General features: G+C 45.8%; 1 protein-coding gene across 1 annotated transcript in view; it reads left to right on the forward strand.

The window, feature by feature from the left end:
- Nucleotides 1–20,540: 20,540 nt before the first annotated feature.
- The window catches only part of MICOS10 (mitochondrial contact site and cristae organizing system subunit 10), a 31,395-nt gene continuing 29,171 nt past the window's right edge, over nucleotides 20,541–22,764 (forward strand). The window contains exon 1 of the mRNA XM_003891240.4: nucleotides 20,541–20,955. Within this exon, the coding sequence (XP_003891289.1) occupies nucleotides 20,892–20,955 (64 nt within the window). The 5' untranslated portion in view covers nucleotides 20,541–20,891. The remainder of the gene's footprint in view (nucleotides 20,956–22,764) is intronic.

Raw genomic sequence — 22,764 nt, forward strand, 5'->3', positions numbered from 1 at the left:
GTCTCATTAATCCACACGGCATCCCTACGCATCTGTAAAATAGGTGGAGAGAACTGCAGTTGTCTTCTCTTTACAGATAAAGAATTTGAAGAACCAAGCACCATCGCGAGAACATCAAATGAGTACTTCCTGTAGCTTTACAGTTTACAAAGGCTCAGAACTCAGGCTTTCCTGAAGGGGGCTTACTCTTCACTTTAGAGATGGCCAGTGGAGGATATAGGATCAGGCTGTCCAACCACCACGATCCCTTGAAGTGACCTGAGCAGCATATTCAAGTCAGTGCAGGGGTGAGATTTAAAGTTGCCACAAGAGATCTGGAGCTGTGGCTCATGCCTGTAATCCCAGCACTTTGGGAGGCTGAGTCAGGAGGATCACCTGAGGCTAGGAGTTCAAGACCAGCCTGGTCAACATGGCAAAACCCCGTCTCTACTAAAAATACAAAAAAAAAAAAAAAAAAAAAGCCGGGCATGGTGGCACATGCATGTAGTCCCAGCTACTCGGGAAGCTGAGGCAGGAGAATTGCTTGAACCCGGGAGGCAGAGGTTGCAGTGAGCCAAGATCGCACCACTGCACTCCAGTCTGGGTGACTGAGTGAGATTTCATCTCAAAAAAATAAAAAATAAAAAAAAAAAGTTGCCACAAGCATCCCCAGTTTGTCTCTGGAACCCTCCCAGACTACCTTGTTTTTCCACCCTGCTGCTCCTTGTTCATAAATTTCTTGGTTCTCAGCTGTCTTTGTTTTGGCTTTACATTACGGTTTCTATCCTCCGCCCGTGTCTTTGCTGGATGGTCTGCTGGGCTTGACTCATTCTTCTGGCTCTCAACAACCATATGGATCCACGCCACTGCCTTTGGTCTTTGTTCTTCAGTCCCCCACATTGCTCCCAAAGGGAAGAAGCAGTTCATCTGTGGGATCCACTTGATGCGTCTCACCTCTCACCAGGACCACGAGGGGCGTGGGGGCCTGCCAGCTTCAAGATGGCACAATAAAGGCATTTCTGCTACCATCTTTAAAAATCACCCCAAAATAAACAGTACAATACATTTAGAAACATATGTATTGTTTAGGAAACCAGGAGACAACAGCAGCCCCTAATCATACTAATTGAACTAGAGAGGAAAAGGGCAAAGCACACCAGGTGGTTCTGATAATGGTGAGTGTTAGGGTATTTAGACTAGACCTTGAAGATAGAGCATTCTTCAGTGTTTCTTTATTTCCAGAGCTTAGCATAGAACCTGGCCAAATCCAGTTCTCATCAAATACTTGTTGAGTGAATTACATCATTATATATATTTATATCCTATAACAGTTATCAGCACGTGAAAACATTTTACTATAAGGAGCACTGTTAGAAATGTTTGCTACATTGCTAAGTAGGGCTTCCGTCCTTTCTGTAGGAGAGAGGACACGTCTACACCCATAGGCTGAGGAAGAGAACTCTGACTAATACCTTTGCCCTGATGGTTAGCATTTCATTGCTTCAAGTTTTAAAAAATTCACAAAATCTGCTCTTTCATTGGCTCTGTTTCAGTCATTCATTATTTTAGCGTGAACTTGGCTCTTATGGAGGTCAGGACTTGATAATTGCATTCAGCCTTTTGCAATTATTGGTAAGAAACCAGGTAAGAAACCACTGACATTTAATATTTAATTGTTTTGATCAGCATTAATTAGTCACAGATGCACACCAGATTCCCATTTAATTAAATACTCTTGGGAACATATTGTGGGCTCAGGGATTCTAACCACATCAAAAAGTAAGTGTTCAACTTTAAAAGTTGGGCCCCAGAGGCCCAGGCATCCATGGAGAGGAAATTCCAGATGTCCGGCATTCTCCCTTTTCTTAGAAATAAACCTCCTACTTCTAGCCCTCTGGAATAGAAAGTCTGGGCATTTCTTTTCTCTTGTATTTTATTTTATTTATTTATTTATTTTTTGAGATGGAGTCTTACTCTGTCACCCAGGCTGGAGTGCAGTGGCACAATCTCGGCTCACTGCAACCTCTGCCTCCCAGGTTCAAGCGATTCTCCTTCCTTAGCCTCCCGAGTAGGTGGGACTACATGCCCGGCTAATTTTTGTATTTTTAGTAGAGATGGGGTTTCACCATGTTGGCCAGGCTGGTCTCAAACTCTTGACCTTGTGATCCACCCACATTGGCCTCCCACAGTGCTGGGATTACAGGCGTGAGCCACCGTGCCTGGCCTCTTTTTTCCTTTTCTTTTTTTGTTTTTGTTTTTTTTTGAGACAGAGTCTTCCTCTGTCGCCCAGACTGGAGTGCAGTGGTGCGATCTCAGCTCACTGCAGCCTCTGCCTTCTGGGTTCAAGTGATTCTCCTGCCTCAGCCTCCCGAGTAACTGGGATTATAGGCGCTCGCCATCACGCTCGGCTCATTTTTGTATTCTTAGTAGAGACGTGGTGTCACCATGGTGACCAGGCTGGTCTGGAACTCCTGACCTCAAGTGATCCTCCTGCCTTGGGCTCCCAAAGTGCTGGGATTACAGGCGTGAGACACAGCGCCTGGCCCTCCTCTCTCTTCTTGCATCACCAATTTTACCCTCTTTACTGAATCATTCGCATCCACATACAAACATGAGCAAGTTCTCCCATTCTAAAAAAAAAAACCCACTGTCAGTCCCATCCTTTCTCAAGCTATTGCCCTTTCTCTTTGCCCCTCTTTGGAAATAAACTTCTAGAAAAGATTGTGTGCACTTGCTATCTCCAGCCCCTCTCCTCCTAGTCTCTCTCAAACACACTGCATTCGGGCTTTGGCTCCAACTACTCCATGGAGACCATCCTTGTCATGTCCCTAAAGTTACCTCCCTGATGTTAAAACCTATGGCCACTTCTCCACTCTCTTTCATTTGGCCCGGTTAATCATGTTGTCTTTCTTGAAACACTTACTTCATTTGGCTTCCAGGAAATCATTTTTTCTTGGTTTTCCTCCCATTCATGTTCCTTCCTCCTCATTTTTCTTTGCTGATTTACCCTGTTCTCCCTAGCCTCTAAATGTTAGGTGGTTTTAGCAATCCTTTTAACTCCCATTTGACCTCCCTATTTACTCTGCATCTCCACTTGAATGTTGACTTAGCCTGGGTTCCTTAGACATCAGAGCCTGAGGCAAAACTTACGCATTCTTGCGCTATTGGAGAAGAGGGAGAGAGAAAGAAAGAAGGCAGGGAGTGAGGGAAAGTAAACACAAGATGGTGCATTGTTGAGTGAGCCAAACATTCACAAGAAAACACAGCTAGTCACATGGTCACGCAGGAACATCTCCAGAGAGGCTGGTGGAACCATAACACCTCGATGCTGCCTCTTGGAAAGGAGAAAGTTGATTTCTGGCCTGCAGAAGAAAATGGAATTCATCTGTTGACTACTCCTCTGCTGTCTTTCAATGTTAGACGTTTACCTCTGCACTTCTGTGTTCTCTGGCCTCTTTGGACTGCACTGGGGATGACAGCTCCCTCAGCCCTGGTTGAGAATTTAAATTGGGCTCAGAAACAGTGGGAAGACCTGTAGCCTTTGCTGTCTAATCCCCAGAGTGTTATGCACTTCCTGTTGCAGCTTATGATGGGGTCAAGCTGGAGCCTGGTACTCACCCTGGGAAAGACTGAGGCAGCCTTCCATCTCGGCAGAGGAGGCACTTGACTGTGGTGGCCATAGCTCTTCTTCTTCTTCTTTTTTTTTTTTTTTTTTTTTGAGACAGAGTTTTGCTCTTGTTTCTCAGGCTAGAGTGCAATGGCGCAATCTTGGCTCACCGCAACCTCTGCCTCCCAGGTTCAAGCGATTCTCTTGCCTCAGCCTCCCAAGTAGCTGGAATTACAGGCATGTGCCACCACACCTGTCTAATTTTTGTATTTTTAGTCGCGATGGGGTTTCACCGTATTGGCCAGGCTGGTCTCGAACTCCTGACCTCAGATGATCCGCCTGCCTCAGCCTCCCAAAGTGCTGGAATTACAGGTGTGAGCCACTGCGCCTGGCCTCAGGGCTCTTCTTTGAGTAAACAGTCAAGGGAGAGTCCAGGCTTGGGGCAGCAGAGAGGATTGAGGGAAGATGGGGCAGCATATAAACTGGGTCTAACAGACAACTCCAAACCTAACCTACCCAAAATTGAACTGATTCCAACCCCTCACATCCAAACTTTTTTCTCCTAGCTTTTCCCATCTCAGTGTCAACTCCATCTTTCCATTGTCTCACACCAAAAATCTTAAAATCATCCTTTACTCCTCTTTCTTTATCCTTAAACCTCACATCCAGTGTATCAGCAAATCCCAACAGCTCTACCTTCAAAGTATATCCAGAAACCAACCTCTCCTTACCACCTCTTTTCTTGTCATTCTTGGATCATTGTATGGGTCTTCTATTTGGCTCTCTTGCCCTTGCCCCCAACGTTCTATTCTCAATACCATGATCACAGTGGTTCTTGTAAAAACTTAAATAAGAGAGATGGTGTCATTCCTCATCCTGAAACCCTCTAGGACCTTCCCCTCTCACTCAGAGTTAAACCAGTCTTTGGCATGGCCTACAAGGCCCTAAACTATCTGTGTCCATCAGACCTCTAACTTTATCTCCTGCTTGTGCACTCTGTCCATCCACTGTGCCTCTAAAGGGTCAAACAGCCTCCCACCCAAGGGCCATTGCACTTGTTCCTCTCTGTGCCTGCAAGACTGTCTCTCCAGTTATCTAAAGACTGGCTTCCTTAATCCTTCCAAGCCCTTAACATCTATGCTTCAATGCTTCTTTTTTTTTTTTTTTTCTGAGACAGAGTCTTGCTCTGTTGCCCAGGCCGGAGTGCAGTAGTGCGATCTCAGCTCACTGCAACCTCTGCCTCCCCAGCTCAAGCAATTCTCCTGTCTTAGCCTCCTGAGTAGCTGGGACTACAGATGCCCGCCACCATGCCTGGCTACTTTTTTGTATTTTTAGTAGAGTTGGGGCTTCACCATGTTAGCCAGACTGGTCTCAAACTCCTGACCTCAAGTGATCTGCCCGCCTTGGTCTCCCAAAGTCCTGGGATTACAGGCACGAGCCATCGTGACCGGCCCTCCACTGCTTCTTTTCAGTCAGAAAAGGCTCAATAGCAGAAGAAGAAACTGAAGGATGGGAAAGAGAATGAAAACAGGAAGTAAGAAGTAATGTCTTCAAGAGTTTGTTGGAAAGCCCAAAGCTTTCCAGAAACTGTTTCGCCAAGATGGAGACTTTATGTGTGGGAGAGTAATAAAAGAGATAAGAAGAAAGTGAAACCATTCTTAAAAGTTGAGGAGCTAGGGTGTTTATTCTATGGGTACGGGTTATCCAACTGAGAATCAAAGTGAGTTCACTCAAATTTCCACTGAAAAAAATGTCTTCCAACCAGGACCTCTGGATCAATGGTAGTCCTGGTGGTCTAAACATGTTCTTGAAAGAAGCAAGAGAAATCAGGATTGACGAAGGAGCAACAAAGCTTGGAAAGATATTTGTCTCTGGGAAGAATCTTCCAGGCCCTTTCAGGAAGTTGAAGGGAGAAGGTGCTCTTTCTCAGAGCCACTGCTTGAGCGCTTATGCATCCCATGGTGTGGTAACTGGGGTTAAACATGGGATTTCAAAACCAACCCAACAGGAAGGGCAGGGGAAGGTCTGAGTTGTCTTTTGGTGCCCTTGGGTCAGGTCTACCCGGCTCAACCTCTCCAAGCTCTTGATAACCAGTATTACAAGGTCAAGGAGGTCGCTGAATGTGAGCGCCACTGCCCTCTGCTGGAGGGACTGGCATCCTCCCAAGACCTGTATTTGGCTCCTGGTCAATGGGTCTTTACCTTTGCATCTGGGTCCCTTTGAAAAGCTGAAGAAAGCTATGGCGTCAAAGCAAATATGATATGCACTCATATATAAGATTTGCATGCAGTTTCAGGGATTCGTGGACAGACCCTCTGAAACCCATCCATCCACCTCCCAGGTAAAGGTGTGGCTTTAGAAGCAGATAGACCTAAGTGCCACTTCAGAACTGAGATACCTACCCTTCCTCTGTAAGACGGAACAAAAACCAAGAAGAGGCTACCCAACCTATTTCTTGCCAAGAATGCCTTTCCTTCTACTTGAACCCCATGTTTAGAATTATTTTCTATACCTGTAGCCTCAGCACTTTGGGAGGCTGAGGTGGCATGATTGCTAGGGCTTAGGAATTCGAGACCAGCCTGGGCAACAACGTGAAACCCTGTCTCTACAAAAAAAACCACAAAAATTAGCTGTGTATGGTGGTGTGCACCTGTAGTCCCAGCTACTCAGGAGCCTGAGGTGGGAGGATCCCTTAGGCCCAGGAAGTTGAGGCTGCACTGAGCTGAGAATGTGCTACTGCACTCTATGCTGGGAGACAGAGTGAGACTCTGTCCCAAAAAATATATATATTTTTTATGGAGTGCCATGGTGCAATCTTGGCTCACTGCAACCTCTGCCTTCTGGATTCAAGTGATTCTCTTGCCTCAGCCACCTAAGTTAGCTGGGATTGCAGGCACGTGCCACCATACCTGGCTAATTTTTGTATTTTTAATAGCGATGGGGTTTTACCACCTTGGCCAGGCTGGTCTCAAACTCCTGACCACAAGTGACCCACCCACCTCGGCCTCCCAAAGCGCTGGGATTACAGGTATGAGCCACTGTGCCTGGCCACTCTAATTTTTGGTTATTTATTTTACGTATTTATGTATGTATTTTTAGAGATGGAGTCTTGCTGGGTTGCTGAGGCTGGAGTGCAGTAGTTATTCACAGATGTGATCAAAGTTCCCTACAGCCTCAAACCCCTGGGCTCTAGCAATCCTTCTGTCTCTCAGCTTCCTGAGTAGCTAGGACTACAGGCACATGCCACTGTGCCTGGCTTTCTAATTTTTTTTGTTGTTGTTGTTGTTGTTGAGACAGTGTCTTGCTCTGTCACCCAGGCTGGAGTACAGTGGTGCCATCATAGCTCACTGCAGCTTCCACCTCCTAGGCTCAAGCAATTCTTCCACCTCAGCCTCCTGCGTAGCTGTGACCACGGGCACGTGCCACCACTCCCAGCTAATGTTTTTTTATTTTTTGCAGAGACAGGGTTTCTCATGTTGCCCAGGCTGGTCTTGGATTCCTGGGCTCAAGCAATCTGCCCACCTCAGCCTGTCAAAGTGCTGGGATTACAGGCATGAGCCACTGAGCCCAGTCTTGCTCTGTCACCCAGGCTGGATTGCAGTGGTGCGATCTTGGCTCACTGCAAGCTCTGCCTCCTGGGTTCACGCCATTCTCCTGCCTCAGCCTCCCGAGTAGCTGGGACTACAGGCACCCGCCACCACGCCCGGATAATCTTTTTTGTTTTGTTTTGTTTTTGTTTTTTATTAGAGACAGGGTTTCACCGTGTTAGCCAGGATGATCTCGATCTCCCGACCTCATGATCCACCTGCCTTGGCCTCCCAAAGTGCTGGGATTACAGGCGTGAGCCACTGCTCCTGGCCCTGTTTTTTGTTTTTTGTTTTTTGTTTTTAATGTGAGTCTTGCTCTGTCAGCCAGGTTGGAGTACAGTGGCGCGATCTCAGCTCACTGCAACCTCCACCTCCTGGGTTCAAGCACTTCTCCTGCCTCAGCCTCCCAAGTAGCTGGTACTACAGGCGCGCACCACTATGCCCAGCTAATTTTTTAATTTTATTTTTAGTAGAGACAAGGTTTCACCATGTTGGCCAGGCTGGTCTGGAACTCCTGACCTCAAGTGATCCACTCACCTTGGCTTCCCAAAGTGCTCGGATTACAAGTGTGAGTCACCGAGCGCAGGCTCTAATTTTTAATTAACCAAACAGAACCAGGCAAGCGATAGCCAGTTACTCCATCATGGCTGAGTTCACATAATCCAGGTAAAAATCAAAGCTAACTTGACTGCAGTGGCTTATGCCTGCAATCTCAGCACTTTGGGAGGCTAAGGCCGGAGGATCCCTTGAGCCCAGGAGTTCAAGACTAGCCTGAGCAACATGGAGAAACCCTGTCTCTACAAAACATACAAAAATTAGCCAGGCATGATAGCGTGCACCTGTAGCTCCAACTACTTGGAGGGTTGAGGCAGGAGGATCACCTGAGCCTGGGAGGTCAAGGCTGCAGTTAGCCGTGATTGTGCCACTGCACTCCAGCCTGGGCAACAGAGTGAGACCATCTCAAAAAAAAAAAAAAAAGCCTAGGATTGCCCTGTTGTAGACACATATACACATATACGGGGTTTGGGCTGGCTTTTGAAGTATTCATACTCAAGCTTTACTGTTGTTTTTTGTTTGTTTGTTTGTTTGTTTTGATACAGGCTCTGGCTTTGCCACCCAGGCTGGAGTGCAGTGGCACCATCTCAGCTCATTTCAACCTCCACCTCCAGGGTTCAAGCGATCCTCCCACCTCAATCTCCCAAGTAGCTGGGAGTACAGGGGCACACCACCATGCCTGGCTAATTTTTGTGCTTTTTAGTAGAGAGGGGGGTTTTGTCATCTTGCCCAGGCTGGTCTGGAACTCCTGAGCTCAAGCGATCCACCTGCCTCGGCCTCCCAAACTGCTGGGATTACAGGTGTGAGCCACTGCACCTGTCCTCAAGGTATAATGTTTAAACTTTCACTGACACACTCTAAAGCTCATATACTTAAATCCAAACTAATTCAGTGATGCTCTTTGCCTCAAACTCATGCTGTCTCACAAATCTATTTATGTGCACCTTTAAATGTGGGTAAATGTGAAAATTCCACCATCAAACACAGCTTTCCAAGCATTTCCTCAGCTCAAACTCTCTCTAAGGGTAATTTAAACACATACTGTACATGAGGCCACATTTAAACCCACTTTGGTTCTAAATTTCAAGCTTGTGTCCTACACTGAGACCTTCTGAGCTCAAGGGTAGGGCCATGTGAGAACATAGAACATCAGTTGAAGCTGGGCACAATGGCTCATGCCTGTAATCCCAGCACTTTGGGAGGCCAAGATGGGTGGATCACTTGAGGTCAGGAGTTCAAGACCAGCCTGACCAACATGGTGAAACCCTGTCTCTATTAAAAATACAAAAATTAGCTGGGTGTGGTGGTGTGTGCCTGTAATCTCAGCTACTTGGGAGGTTGAGGCAGGAGAATCCCTTGAACTCGGGAGGCAGAGGTTGCAGTGAGCTGAGATCACAGCACTGTACTCTAGCCTGGGTGACAGAGCAAGACTGTCTCAAAAAATAAACAAACAAACAAACCAAAAAACTACATCAGTTAAGCGCCACTGAATACCTACCATGGCTAATACTAAAGATGTAAAAAATAAAGAATTCCTGCTCCTAATTCATTCATTCAAGAAATATTGATCAAGGCCGGGCGCGGTGGCTCAAGCCTGTAATCCCAGCACTTTGGGAGGCCGAGACGGGCGAATCACGAGGTCAGGAGATCGAGACCATCCTGGCTAACACGGTGAAACCCCGTCTCTATTAAGAAATACAAAAAACTAGCCGGGCGAGGTGGCGGGCGCCTGTAGTCCCAGCTACTCGGGAGGCTGAGGCCGGAGAATGGCGTGAACCCGGGAGGCGGAGCTTGCAGTGAGCTGAGATCCGGCCACTGCACTCCAGCCTGGGCGACAGAGAGAGACTCCGTCTCAAAAAAAAAAAAAAAAAAAAAAAAAAAAAAAAAAGAAATATTGATCAAATGCCTACAATGTACCAGATACTGCAAGGAACTAGGAATATACTAGTAACAGAACTGATGAAGTCCCTGCCTTCATGGAGCTTACAGTCTAGTGGGAGAAACAGCGGGTGTGGGAAGAGTAACAAATAGAGGAGATAATTGGAAATTGTGGTATGCAACATGAAGGAAACAGAGGGGAGTGGGGCTAGGGAGGGAATGGGGCAGGGAAAGGACCTCTCATAGATGTAGCAGTCAGGGTCCTGGCAGGAAACAGGTGGCACATTCAAACTGGGAAGTATTCATTCCTGAAGGACATGGGAGAAGAAACATAAATACATAAATTAATAAATATTTAAAAATGCAAAGGAAAGGAGGGAGAGGCAGGGTACAGTGGCTCACACTTGTAATCCCGGCACTTTGGGAGGCCAAGGCAGGATGATCACTTGAGTCCAGGAATTCGAGACCAGTCTGGGCAACATAGGGAGACCCAGTCTCTACAAAAAATAAAAATAAAAAAATTAGCCTGGGGTGGTGGCTTGCACCTGTGGTCCTAGCTACTTGGAAGGCTGAAGTGGGAGGATCATTTGAGCCAGGGAGGTTGAGGCTGCAGTGAGCCAAGACTGCACCACTGCACTCCAATCTGGGTCAATAAAGTGAGACCCTGTCTCAGTAGAGAGAGAGAGAGAGAGAGAGAGAGATCGGCCGGGTGCGGTGGCTCACACCTGTAATCCCAGCACTTTGGGAGGCCAAGGCAGGAAGATCAACTGAGGTCAGGAGTTTAAGACCAGCCTGGCCAACAAGGTGAAACCCTGTCTCTACTAAAAATTCAAAAAAAATTAGCCAGGCTTGGTGGCGTGCACCTGCTGTCCCAGCTACTCGGGAGGCTGAGGCAGGAGAATCACTTGAACTTGGGAGGTGGAGGTTGCAGTGAGCCAAGACTGTGCCACTGCACTTCAGCCTGGGTGATGAAGTAAGACTCCGTCTCAAAAAAAAAAGATAAATAAAGGGGAAAAATGGTTGAGAGTTTAATAAAAGGCTATTTACAAACAATGAGGAATGATGCAGTACCCTAGAGTTAGTAACAGTGGGAGCCCTTCCCAGCCTTAGGCTGGAAGGTCCAAGGGGAGGCAGCAAGCACAGTCATGAGTCACTTAAACACAGGGATACGTACTGAGAAACGCACTGTTAGGGGACCTTGTCGTCATGCAAACATCATGGAGTGTACTTCATGGTAGAGCCTACTAGACACCTACACCATGGCAGAGCCTATTGCGCCTAGGCTACAAACCAGTACAGCATGTGACTGTACTGAATACTGCAGGCAATTGTAGCACAATAGTAAGAGTGTACCTAAACATATCTAAACACAGAAAAAGTACAGTATAAATACAGTTTGTTTGTCCAGCCTGTCACCCAGGCTGGAGTGCAATGGCACCATCTCTACTCACTGCAACCTCCACCTCCTGGATTCAAGTGATTCTCCTGCCTCAGCCTCCTGAATAGCTGGGATTATAGGCATGCACCACCACAACTGGCTAATTTTTGTATTTTTAGTAAAGACAGATTTTCACCATGTTGACCAGGCTGGTCTCGAACTCCTGACCTCAGGTGATCCACTCGCCTTGGCCTCCCAAAGTGCTGGGATTACAGGCATGAGCCACCATGCTTGGGCATAAACATATATAAACATAGAAAAGTACAGTAAAAATACAGTATTATAAACTTATGGGACCATCATTAGATTGCAGATGACAGAAACGTCATTATGCGGTGCATACAGGAATCTGAAGAGGCTGGGCTTGGTGGCTCACGCCTATAACTCCAGCACTTTGGAAGACTGAGGCAGGGGTATCACTTGAGTCTGGCCTGGGCAACATGAGAAAATCCGGTCTCTACAAAAAAAAAAAAAAAAAAAAAAGTCGGGTGTGGTGGTGGCTTATGCCTATAATCCCAGGTACTCAGGAGGCTGAGGTGGGAAAATTGCTTGAGCCTGTAAAGTGGAGGTTGCAGTGAGCCAAGATCATGCCACTGCACTCCAGCCTGGGCAACAGAGTGAGACTCTGACTAAAAAAAAAATAAAAAATAATAATAATCTAAAGAGGTGAGTCCACAGAAAGGCCCACCTAACAAGACAGGCGTGGCTACATGTGTAGAACCAGCAGTTAACAGCAGAGTAGAGACTGGGGTACAGCTCTCATGATCTCTAATCCAGTGTGCTCCCTGCTGTATTAGTTCTCTCATGATGTCATAACAAAGGATCACAAACTGGGTGGCTTTGAAACAACAGAATTATAGTGTTTCTCAGTTCCGAAGGCTGGAAGGCCAAAGTCAAGGTGTCAGCAGGACTGATTCCTTTAGGGGGACTCAGAGAGAGCATCTGTTCCATGCCTTTCTCCTGGCGCCTGGTGCTTGCTGGTGATTCGTGGTCTTCCTTGGCTTATAGCCACATAAGCCAAATTGTCTGCCTGTATTGTCACAGGGCCATCTTCTCTATGTCTGTTTCTGTGTCTCTTCTTCTTTTCTTCTAGGGACACCAGTCTTTTTGGTTTAGTGTGCATGTCACTCCAGTATGAGCTAACCTTTTTTTTTTTTTTTTTTCTTTTTCTTGAGACAGGGTCTCACTGTCACCAGGCTGGAGTGCAGTAGTAGTGGTGTGATCTTAGCTCACTGCAACCTCTGCCTCCTGGGCTCAAGTGATCCTCCCACCTCAGCTTCCCAAGAAGCTGGAACTATAGGCATGCACCACCATACCTGGCTAATTTTTAAAATGTTTTGTACAAACAAGGTCTCACTATATTGCCCAGGCTGGTCTGAAACTCCTGGAGTCGAGCGATCCTCTCACTTTGGCCTGCCAAACTGTTATAGGTGTAAGTGAGCCACAGCGCCTGGCCTAATTTTAACTAATGACTTTTTTTTTTTTTTTTTTTTTTGGACACAGAGCTTTACTTTTGTTGTCCAGGATAGAGTGCAGTGGTGCAATCTCGGCTCACTACAACCTCTGCCTTCTGGATTCTTCTGCCTCAGCCTCCCTAGTAGCTGGGATTATAAGCAACATCAATTTGGTCAAGAGGTCCCCGGCCTGCCGGTGCAAGCCTTCGGCATTCAAGAAGAGTAAGTTGTAACGGAACTCTGAGGGCAATGACAGTGCTTCTGTTTCTGTTTTGTTTTTGTTTGTTTGTTTTTTTGAGACGGAGTTTCACTCTTGTTGCCCAAGCTGGGATGCAATGGCAGGATATTGGCTCACTGCAACCTCCGCCTCCCAGGTTCAAGCCATTCTCCTGCCTCAGCCTCCCAAGTAGCTGGGATTACAGGTGTGCACCACCACGCCCGGCTACTTTTTTGTATTTTTAGTAGAGACGGGGTTTCGCCATGTTGACCAGGCTGGTCTCGAACTCCTGACCTCAGGTGATCCGCCCGCCTTGGCCTCTCAAAGTGCTGGAATTACAGGCATAAGCCATCACACCCGGCCAACTAATTACATTTTCAACAACCCTATTTCCAAATGAGGCCACATTGTGAGGCTCTAGGAAGGACATAAATTTGGGGGGACACTATTTAACCCAGCATACCTTCCTCAAGTTGGCAAGGCATTACTTTAGCAAAATGTCTTTGTCAATTTCCCTTCTCTTTCAGGGCCCCTTTGATTTGATTGGAATCTCCCAGTCCTGCTACATTATATATTCAGAGTACATGACTAGTAGCTCTCTCAAGCACTACCCCATTGAGATAGTACTATACACCTACCAGACTGGCAACAATACTAAAGTATCATTACAACCCAACTGTTGGTGAGGACATGGAGTAACAGGAATGATCATATGCTGCTGGGGACCATGTAAATTGGTACAATCACTTTGGGATAAAGTTTGGCAGTACCAAGTGAAGCTGAAGTATGCATACCCTATTGCTCTCCTGACTTACATATTCTATAAAAATATATGCCAGTTGAGCCGGGCATGGTGGCTCACACCTGTAATCCCAGCACTTTAGGAGGCTGAGAATGGTGAATCCCATGAGCCCAGGAATTCAAGCCCGGCCTGGGCAACATAGCAAAACCATGTATCCACAAAAAAATACAAAAATTAGCCAGGGATGGTGGCATGCACCACCTGTGGTTCCAGCTACTCAGGAGGCTGAGGTAGGAGGATTGCCTGAGCCTGAGGGGTCGAGGCTGTAGTAAGCCTACTATGCCACTGCACTGCAGCCTGGGTAACAGAATGAGACCCTGTCTGTATATATATATAAATCCCAATGTGTATCGGGATATTCACAGAAGAATGAGAAGACTTGTTGGCAATAGTCTCAAGCTGGGACCAGTCACAGTGGCTCACCTCTGCAGTCCCAGCACTTTGGGAGGCCAAGGCGGGCGGATCACTTGAGGTCAGGAATTTGAGACCAGCCTGGCTAACATAGCTGAATCCCGTCTCTACTAAAAATACAAAAATTAGCTGGGCATGGTGGCAGGCGCCTGTAGCCCCAGCTACTCAGGAGGCTGAGGCAGGAGAATCGCTTGAACCTGGGAGGTGGAGGTTGTAGTGAGCCGAGGTCACGCCACTACACTCCAGCCTGGGCGACAGAGGGAGACTCAGACTCAAAAAAAAAAAAAAAAAAAAAAAGGTAGAACCAAACCAAAAAAAAAAAAAAAAAAAAAAAAAGCCTCAAGCTAGAAACAACTCAAATATCCATGGACAGTAGACTAAATACATCATGGACAGAATATAATGGAATATGATATAGCAATGAAAAAGAACGAACTATAATTACATACAAAAGCATGGATACTAATGAGGAAAAGAAGCTGAATACCATAACATATAGACTGTATGATTCCAGTAAAGCAAAGTTCAAAATTAGGCAAAATTAAACTACATTTTTAAAGGATATATAACCAGGTAGTAACACTTAGAGAAAAACAAGGAAATGAATAACATGAAAGTCAAGATATACCAGGTGCTGTGGCTTACTTCTATAATACCAGCAATTTGGGAGGTTGAGATGGGAGGATCACTTGAGCCCAGGAGTTCATGACCAGCCTGGGCAGTATAGCAAGTCCCTGTCTCTACAAAAAGTAAAAAGCAAAAAATTAGCCAGGCATGCTAGCACATGCTTGTAGCCCCAGCTACTTGGGAGTTGGAGGCAGGAGGCTTCGAGGCTACAGTAAGCCTTGATTGCACCACTGCACTCCAACCTGGGCAACAAAGTGATACTCTGTCTGGGCAAAAAAAAAGTCGAGATAGTGGTTATGCTATCCTCCCTTGGCAAGGGGGGAGCAGTTTGGATCTGGTGAAGGATGTGCAGAGAAGGGGCTTCTGGGGTGCTAGTAATGTTCATTTTACAACAATTTGTTAAGCTGTATTTATGTTTTCAGCTCTTTTCTTTTGAGATAGGGTCAAGCTCTGTTGCTCAGGCTGAAGTGCAGTGGCGTGATCATGGCTCATTGCAACCTTGAACTCCTTTACTCAAGCAATCCTATGAACTCAGCCTCCCATCACCACACCCGACTAATTTTTAATTAATTAATTAATTAATTATTATTTTTTGAGGCAGGGTCTCACTCTGTCACCCAGGCAGGAGTGCTGTGATGTGATCACGGCTCATTGCGCCTCAACCTCCTGGTTCAAGGTATCCTCCCACCTCCAAGCTATCCTCCCGCTTCACTTTTTGATTTTTTTTTGTAGAGACAAGGTCTCACTATGTTGTTCAGGCTGGTCTCGAACTCCTGGACTCAAGAGATCCTCCAACTTTGGCCTCCCAAAGTGTTGGGATTACAGGCGTGAGCCACCGCACCTGGCCATGTTCCTAGCACTTTTCTGAATGCTTGGAATATTTCATACATACACATACATTTAAAAGGGAAGGGGGTCCCTGGGCTTTGGAACCAAACAAAGCAGCTGTGTAGTAGATTTTTGACTCTGAACACATTCCTGAAGGGACAAAATGATATAGGTCCCCTCTTGCAAAAAGAAGATATGAAATACAACAACAACAAAAAAATGTGACTCTTCTTTAAGAAAGAAATTAGGGTTTTTTCCTTTTCTTTCTTTTTTTTTGTTTGACAGGGTCTTGCTCTGTCACCCAGGCTGGAATGCTGTGGCATGATCACAGCTCACTACAACCTTGACCTCCTGGGCTCAAGTGATCCTCCTGCCTCAGTCTCCTATCTAGCTGGTACTCCAGGTGTGCACCACCACACTCAGCTATATGTTTTTATTATTTATAGAGACAGGGTTTCCTTATGTTGCCCAGGTTGGTCTTGAACTCCTGGGCTCAAGTGATCCTCCCACCTTGGCCTCCCAAAGTGCTCAGATTACAGGCATGAGCCACTGCACCCAGCCTAAGAAATTAGTTTTCAATTGAAGAAAAACCATGAAGAAAATCACTGGCATCTAAAAGCCTTTATTTATGCAGGTGCCGTGGTATAGAACATTCTAATCTGCGATGTTAAGGAAGCTGAATTTACAACCTAGTAGACTAAACAAAGAGTTTATGTTTAGTTGATTAACCAGTTGAGGCTAAAGTCTAGCCTATTTAAGTGACAGTCTTTGGTTTTTTATTTTTCTTCAAGACAGTGTAAAAAGATGTTGGCTCTCTTCCTTTTATAGGAATCTGTCTTTACTCATTTGAAATGTAAACTATCTTTGTGAAACCTGTTCCAGACAATTAAGAGCAGTGCTATAATAATAATGAATTACAGAATTCCAATTAGGAGCCAACACTATTTTAGACAGTTTGTAGTTACTAAATCAGTTTGGGCTGGGCGCGGTGGCTCACACCTATAACCTCAACACTTTGGAAGGCTGAGGTGAGAAAACTGCTTGAGCCCAGGAGTTTGAGACCAGCCTGGGCAATATGGTGAAACCCCATCTTTACAAAACATACAAAAATTAGCCAGGTGTGATGGTGTGCACCTGTACTCCCAGGTACTTGGGAGGCTGAGGTAGGAGGATCACTTGAGCCTGGGAGGTGGAACTTGCAGTGGGCAAGATCATGCCACTGCAATCCAGCCTGGTGACAGCGAGAGACTCTGTCTCTAATAATAATAATTATAATAAAAAAAATTTAGCAGGCCAGGTGATATATGCCTGTCATCCTAACTACTTGGGAGACCGAGGTGGGAGAATTGCTTGAACCCAGGAGTTCGAGGCTACAGTGATCTATGATAGTGTCACTGCACTCCAGTCTGAGCAACAGAATGAGATTTTGTCTCTCACTAACATAAATAAATGAAATATTTTGACATGTCACTATCATCCTCTGAGTACTTTCTTATCTTTATTATATTAAATATCATGAGGTCATACTGACAACTGCAATTCCAATCCAACAGCACAGAGTTCTTTCTAGCTTTCCTCTTTTCCATGTTTGTAACCCTAGCAATGAGAAACCTATTTTTAATCATTTTGAATGTAACTAAGTTTATAATGAGTGTGTTGCTGGTTTTTTTAAAAGAAATATTTTTCCCCACTTGCATTAATCTTTGCTCTTCAAGAAGAACAAAAACGCCAACGTTTTCATTCATTTTATTCAACCAACAAATATTTATCAAGCAGACACTATGTGTGAGATAATCTTATAGGGCTAGATATAGCAGTGAACAGAACATCGTATTGGGGAAGGAATGGTGGGAAGAGAGAACAATAGAAAGAAGGCTAGGAGATGGGAAAGCTGGGATCTGCGCCCAGAGAGCCTGGCTCCAGATTCATGCTATCGCATCTGCCTCCGATTGCTTTTGTATTATGCTCTCTACCTTTTGCAAGAGTTTACAACTCTGTTGAATCCAATAAAAATGCCTTTGTCAGTTTTAAATCTAGACGATGTGGAGCTTTGTGCATCTTCTGTGTTGTTTAACTTCTCAGAGACTCAGTTTCCAAATGTGAAAACGAAGATACTAATCTCAACCTGCTGTGAGAATAAATGAAGTTATGCAAAGTGCCTGGAGCTATTTATGACACGCCGTAAGTATTATTTATTTAGAGAGAGGGTCTCGCTCTGTCGCGCAGGCTGGAGTGCAGTGGCACCATCACGGTTCACTACAGCCTCGACCTCCCGGGCTCAAGTGATCCTCCTGCCTTGGTCTCCCAAAGTGGATTACAGGAATGAGCCACTGCACCCAGCCATGTCATAGGTATTTTAGTTAAGTTTATTTTCCTTTTCTTTTTCAACACAAATGTTACACTATACAGTTTCCCCAGAACAGGGACTTTTTCTCTTTCTGATTAATTAAATCATTTGTTCATGTATTTATTCATTTTTATGTCCATTCGACAAGCATTTATTGAGAATCCAATATATACCAAGCCCTGTGCTAAGCATTAGGGATACAGAAATGGCACAGCTTCCATTCTCAATTTGCTCACAGTCAAAATCCAAAAGACACACAAATAATTATTTAAATTACAAATAATCATTAAAAACATAAATCATCTGAGAAGTGGCTCTGATGAGAATTAGGAGAAGGGGCCGGGCATGGTGGTTCATGCCTATAATCCTAGCACTCTGGGAGGACAAAGTGGGAAGATGGCTTGAGCCCAGGAGTTCAAGACCAGCCTGGGCAGCATAGCAAAACCTCACCTCTATGAAAAAGGAAAAGCAAAGAAAAATTTAAAGAATCAGAATAATAGGGCTGGGCACGATGGCTCACGCTTGTAATCTCAGCACTTTGGGAGGCCAAAGTGGGTGGATTACCTGAGGTCAGGAGTTCGAGACCAGCTTGGCTAACATGGTGAAACCCCATCTCTACTAAAAATACAAAAATTAGCTGGGGGTGGTGGCACGTGCCTGTAATCCCAACTACTCAGGTGGCTGAGACTGGAGAATCGCTGAACCTGGGAGGCAGAGGTTGCAGTGAGCTGAGATCACGCCACTGCACTCCAGCCTGGGTGACAGAGCAAGACTTTGTCTCAAAAATAATAATAATAATAATTAAAAAAAATTGAGAACTAGGAGAAGGGAAGGGTGGTCATAGAAGTTATCTTGAAGGAAGAGGCTGTCATAGCAAGGTCTGGTACAACAGAATTTTGCTGTCAAAGTTGCAAATAATAAATAGGTGAACGATGCCTATAATCCCAGCACTTTGGGAGGCCGAGGTGGGCGCATCACTTGAGGCCAGGAGTCAAGACCAGCCTGGCCAATATGGCGAAACCCCATCTCTACTAAAAAAATACAAAAAGTTAGCCAGGCGTGGTGGTGGGTGCCTGTAATCCCAGCTACTTGGGAGGCTGAAGCAGAAGAATTGCTTGAATCCAGGAGGCGGAGGTTGCAGTGAGCCGAGATCGCGCCTGGGCGACAGAGCACGACTCTGTCTCAATAAATAAATAAACAAATAAATAGGTGAATAAATCCAATTCAGTTCAACAGATACTTTGTAGAAGACCCTACTATTCAAGGCATTGTGCTCTGACTGGAAGTATGAAGACGAAGCGGCAACTTCTAGTTCTACTAGCAGATAACATCTACAACCAGATATTTCAGTACTAGGTAGAGAATTCAACGTAGATAGGCAGACTAGTGGGACAATGAGAAGGGGAAGGTAGCTCTAAGCTCTATCTGCCTAGGCTTCGTAGAATCAGTGCAGTGTTGAAGCTTGGATAGATCCGGTGTATGAATGGGAGTCACTGACAGCTTTTTTTTTTTCTTTTCTTTTCTTTTTTTGCAATAGGTTATCACTCTGATGCCCGGACTGGAGTGCAGTGGCAAGAACATGACTCAGTGTAGCCTCCACTTCCCAGGCTCAAGTGATCCTCCCACCTCAGCCTCCCAAGTAACTGGGACTAAGGGTGCACATCACATTAGCCTGGCTAATTTTTAAATTTTTTTTTGTAGAGACAGGAGTCTCACTATGCTGCCTAGGCTGGTCTTGAACTACTGGCCTCAAGCAATCCTCCCGCCTCAGCCTCCCAGAGTGTTGGGATTACAGGTGTGAGCCACTGCTCTCAGCCTTCATTGACAGCTTCTAATCAGAGGCATAACATGGTCAGATTTATATTTGTTGGTAGGATAGAAGACTAAAATCAATAACACTAGCCAGTAGGCTGGATATACAATCTCTCTTGATAGCTGTGGGCATTTGGTTTCAGGGTCTTGCAGTTACCAAAATGCAGGATGCTCAAGTCCCATATATAAAATGGCACAGTATTTGCATACGATCTACACATATGCTCACATACCCTTTTAAAAAATTACTTATTTTTTTTTAAGAGATGAAGTCGAACTCCTAGTCCCAAGCAATCCTCCCATCTCAGCTTCCCAAGTAGCTGGGACTATAGGTGCATGCCACTGCGCTGGCTCCCATATACTTTAAATCATCTCTAGATTACTTATAATACCTAATACAATGTAAATGCTACGTAAATAGTTGCACTGAATTTTAAATTTTGTATTATTTTTTATTTGATTAAAAATATTTCTGGTCCATGGTTGGTTAAATCCATGGACGCAAAGCCCATAGATACAGAAGGCACCCTGTGTGTGTGTGTGTGTGTGTGTGTAAATATATACGTGGATAGGAGGCCTGAGGTAGACGTTTTACCTGTAGATACAATTTGGCAATGTTTGCAATTACTCAGGAATCTGTAGAGTGAAAAGAGAATTGATGTAAGCTTGCGAACCAACATTCCTTAAACAGCGGGCAGAGAAAAGGCAGCCCTGGAGGAAACCAAAAGACAACAGCAGATGGGGAGAAGAGGAAAGAGTAGCGTTACCGGGAGTGAAACGAATAGAGGAGGAGCCGGGGAGGATCAGAGGGAGGGACAATTGTGTGGAATGCGGTACAGAGGTCAGAAAAGCGTCCATTTCATTTGGCGGTAGGTGACCTTTCCCAGAGCAGTTTCGGTGTTAGTGGTTCAGGCGGGAATTCCAATGCAAGAAACCAGCGAACGAATGAGAGAGTGAGTAGGGAAAGTGAAGGTGAGTAAGTTAGCGAATTAGCGAATAAATCAAGTCTGTGCCCTCTCTTGCCCGGGGGATTTCCAGGGCCAATGTCGCACTCTGGTGCGGAGGAAAGGCCTGGAAACGGCTCGGGGTGACGCCTAGGAAACTGTCAGCCTTGCAACCCATAGGCGCAGCCCCAAGGTCAGGGTCACCTCGAGCTTCCAGGCAACTCGTCACCTTGACGACCAACTGAAAAAAACCGGAAGGGATGGAAGCAGCGGATCATCTCGCGATATCTGGAACGTCTGCGCCGGCCTTCGTGACCTAGGACTTGTTTCCAGCTCTCGCGAGACTTGAAGGGGTCGGAGCGCGGGGGCCGGCCGAGAGGAAAGCTGGAGGCGCGGGTGGGGAACATGTCGGAGTCGGAGCTCGGCAGGAAGTGGGACCGGTGCCTGGCGGATGCGGTCGTGAAGATAGGTAAGGGGCTTCTCGCCCCTGCGGGCCCGGCCGGTAGCCGAGCTGTTGGCTGCAGGCTGCGCTGCCCTGGAGGAAGGAAGGAAAGCCCCACGGGAGGTCAGGCCGCTCGGCCTTTTCCGGCCCCTCCGGCCAGGGCGAGCCGCCCGTTCCCAGGCGGGCGGTCACTCGGGCGGCGCACACAGACCCGAGGAGCCGGAGCAGCCGCCTGGGTGCGGGGTGGAGTTGCAGACCGGAGGAGGTGGTCGGGGTTGGCAGGTGTCAGGACAGTCGCAGAGCTCTTGAGTGGAAGCCAGTGTCGGGGCACACACTCGTGCCGGAGCCGCGGGGTTCTCCTGGGTGGTGCATCCCCCGGCACGCGGCGGGGTACCGGCTTAGGAGGCCACGCTGCTCCCCCGCGGAAATCGAAGTGCCTTCTGCAGAAGGTCACCTGGAGCATTTCATAGACACCGCCAGGTCCTGATGCGAGTTGCTGTCATTTCCGACTTGCCACCTGATTTATTTGAGTCAGAGTAGTCTGGGGCCTGAACTTAAGAGACAGAGAGGTGATGATCTGGAGAGAACTGCGCTGAAAAGTAAGAAGTTGTTCACGTTCAGTCCTTAGTGGAACTCTGCGTAGTCCTTTAACACGTGCTCAGTGACGGCACAAATTATGAAGTCACTGTATGGCGGGGAGGAGAGAGGAAACTCGTTTATTGAGCGTATATGGTCTTCATTGTGCGAAATAATCTTTTTACAGGCTATGAAATGGAGTCAGGTGAAGGAATTTGCCCACGGTCACAGCTAACAAATGGCAAAATTAGGGATTTAACCTAGGTTTTCTGGGGTCAAGTCCCATGCTCCTTCTTTGGTATTAATTTTTGTTACCCAAATGTGATGTTTTTGTGTGGTAATCTTAGGGTATTTAAGAGGATTTAGGATTGTGTCTTTGAATGAAAACATTGAGGAATAAGATTGTAAGCTCCATGAGAGCAGGGATGTTTTCTGGTTTAGTCACTGCCCCATCCCCAGCCCCTGAAAGAGTGCTTAATAAAAGTTGTTGAGAGTGAGTCAATAAATGAAACAGCTTATCAGTTAACATTTCACCTCTGAATTCAGCACTTACAGTCAAGTGATTTGACGCAAGTTATTTAACTTTTCTGTGCCTGATTCCTATTTGGAAATTGGCAGTAATAATTATTACTATCTCATAGAGTCGTTGGGAGGATTAAATTAGTGAATTCGTGTACAGGCTTGAATATGGATCACTTAGGAATGGGTCATTTTGGAAGCGACTAAACAGCCCCTTTTGTTTTGTTACTGTTAACAGCTTGCGGTTCAGAGAGAAGACTTAACACTTAGATATGAAATGACCAAAGTAGTTACTAGGCAATGTCATGTAGTTAAGAAACGGCTTTGAGCTGGGTGAAGTGGTTCAGGCCTGTAATCCCAGCACTTTGCGAGGCCGAGTTGGGAGGATTGCCTGAGATCGGAAGTTGGAGACCAGCCTGGGAAACAAAGTGACACCCTTATCTTAAAAAAAAGAAAAAGAAGATGGGGCTTTGGAGGTAGACAGAGCTGAGTTTGAATTATCCACTCTCGCTCTTCTCGCCCATCCTTACTAATTTTGTAGCTTTGGGTAAAGTCTCTTTCTCATCTACGAAGTGGTGATAAAAAGAAATTTACCTGAAAGTATTAAGAAAAGTAAAGGACAGAAAAATACATAAGCTACTTAGCACAGTGCCTGGCGCTTTATGTATACAGATGTATACAGTAAACGGTAGTCATAATAACTAGGTTTTAAAGTTTTTTTTATGTATTTTGTTTTATTTC

The sequence above is a fragment of the Papio anubis genome, chromosome 1 (genome assembly GCF_008728515.1).
Source record: "Papio anubis isolate 15944 chromosome 1, Panubis1.0, whole genome shotgun sequence".
NCBI classification, from domain to species: Eukaryota; Metazoa; Chordata; class Mammalia; order Primates; family Cercopithecidae; genus Papio; species Papio anubis.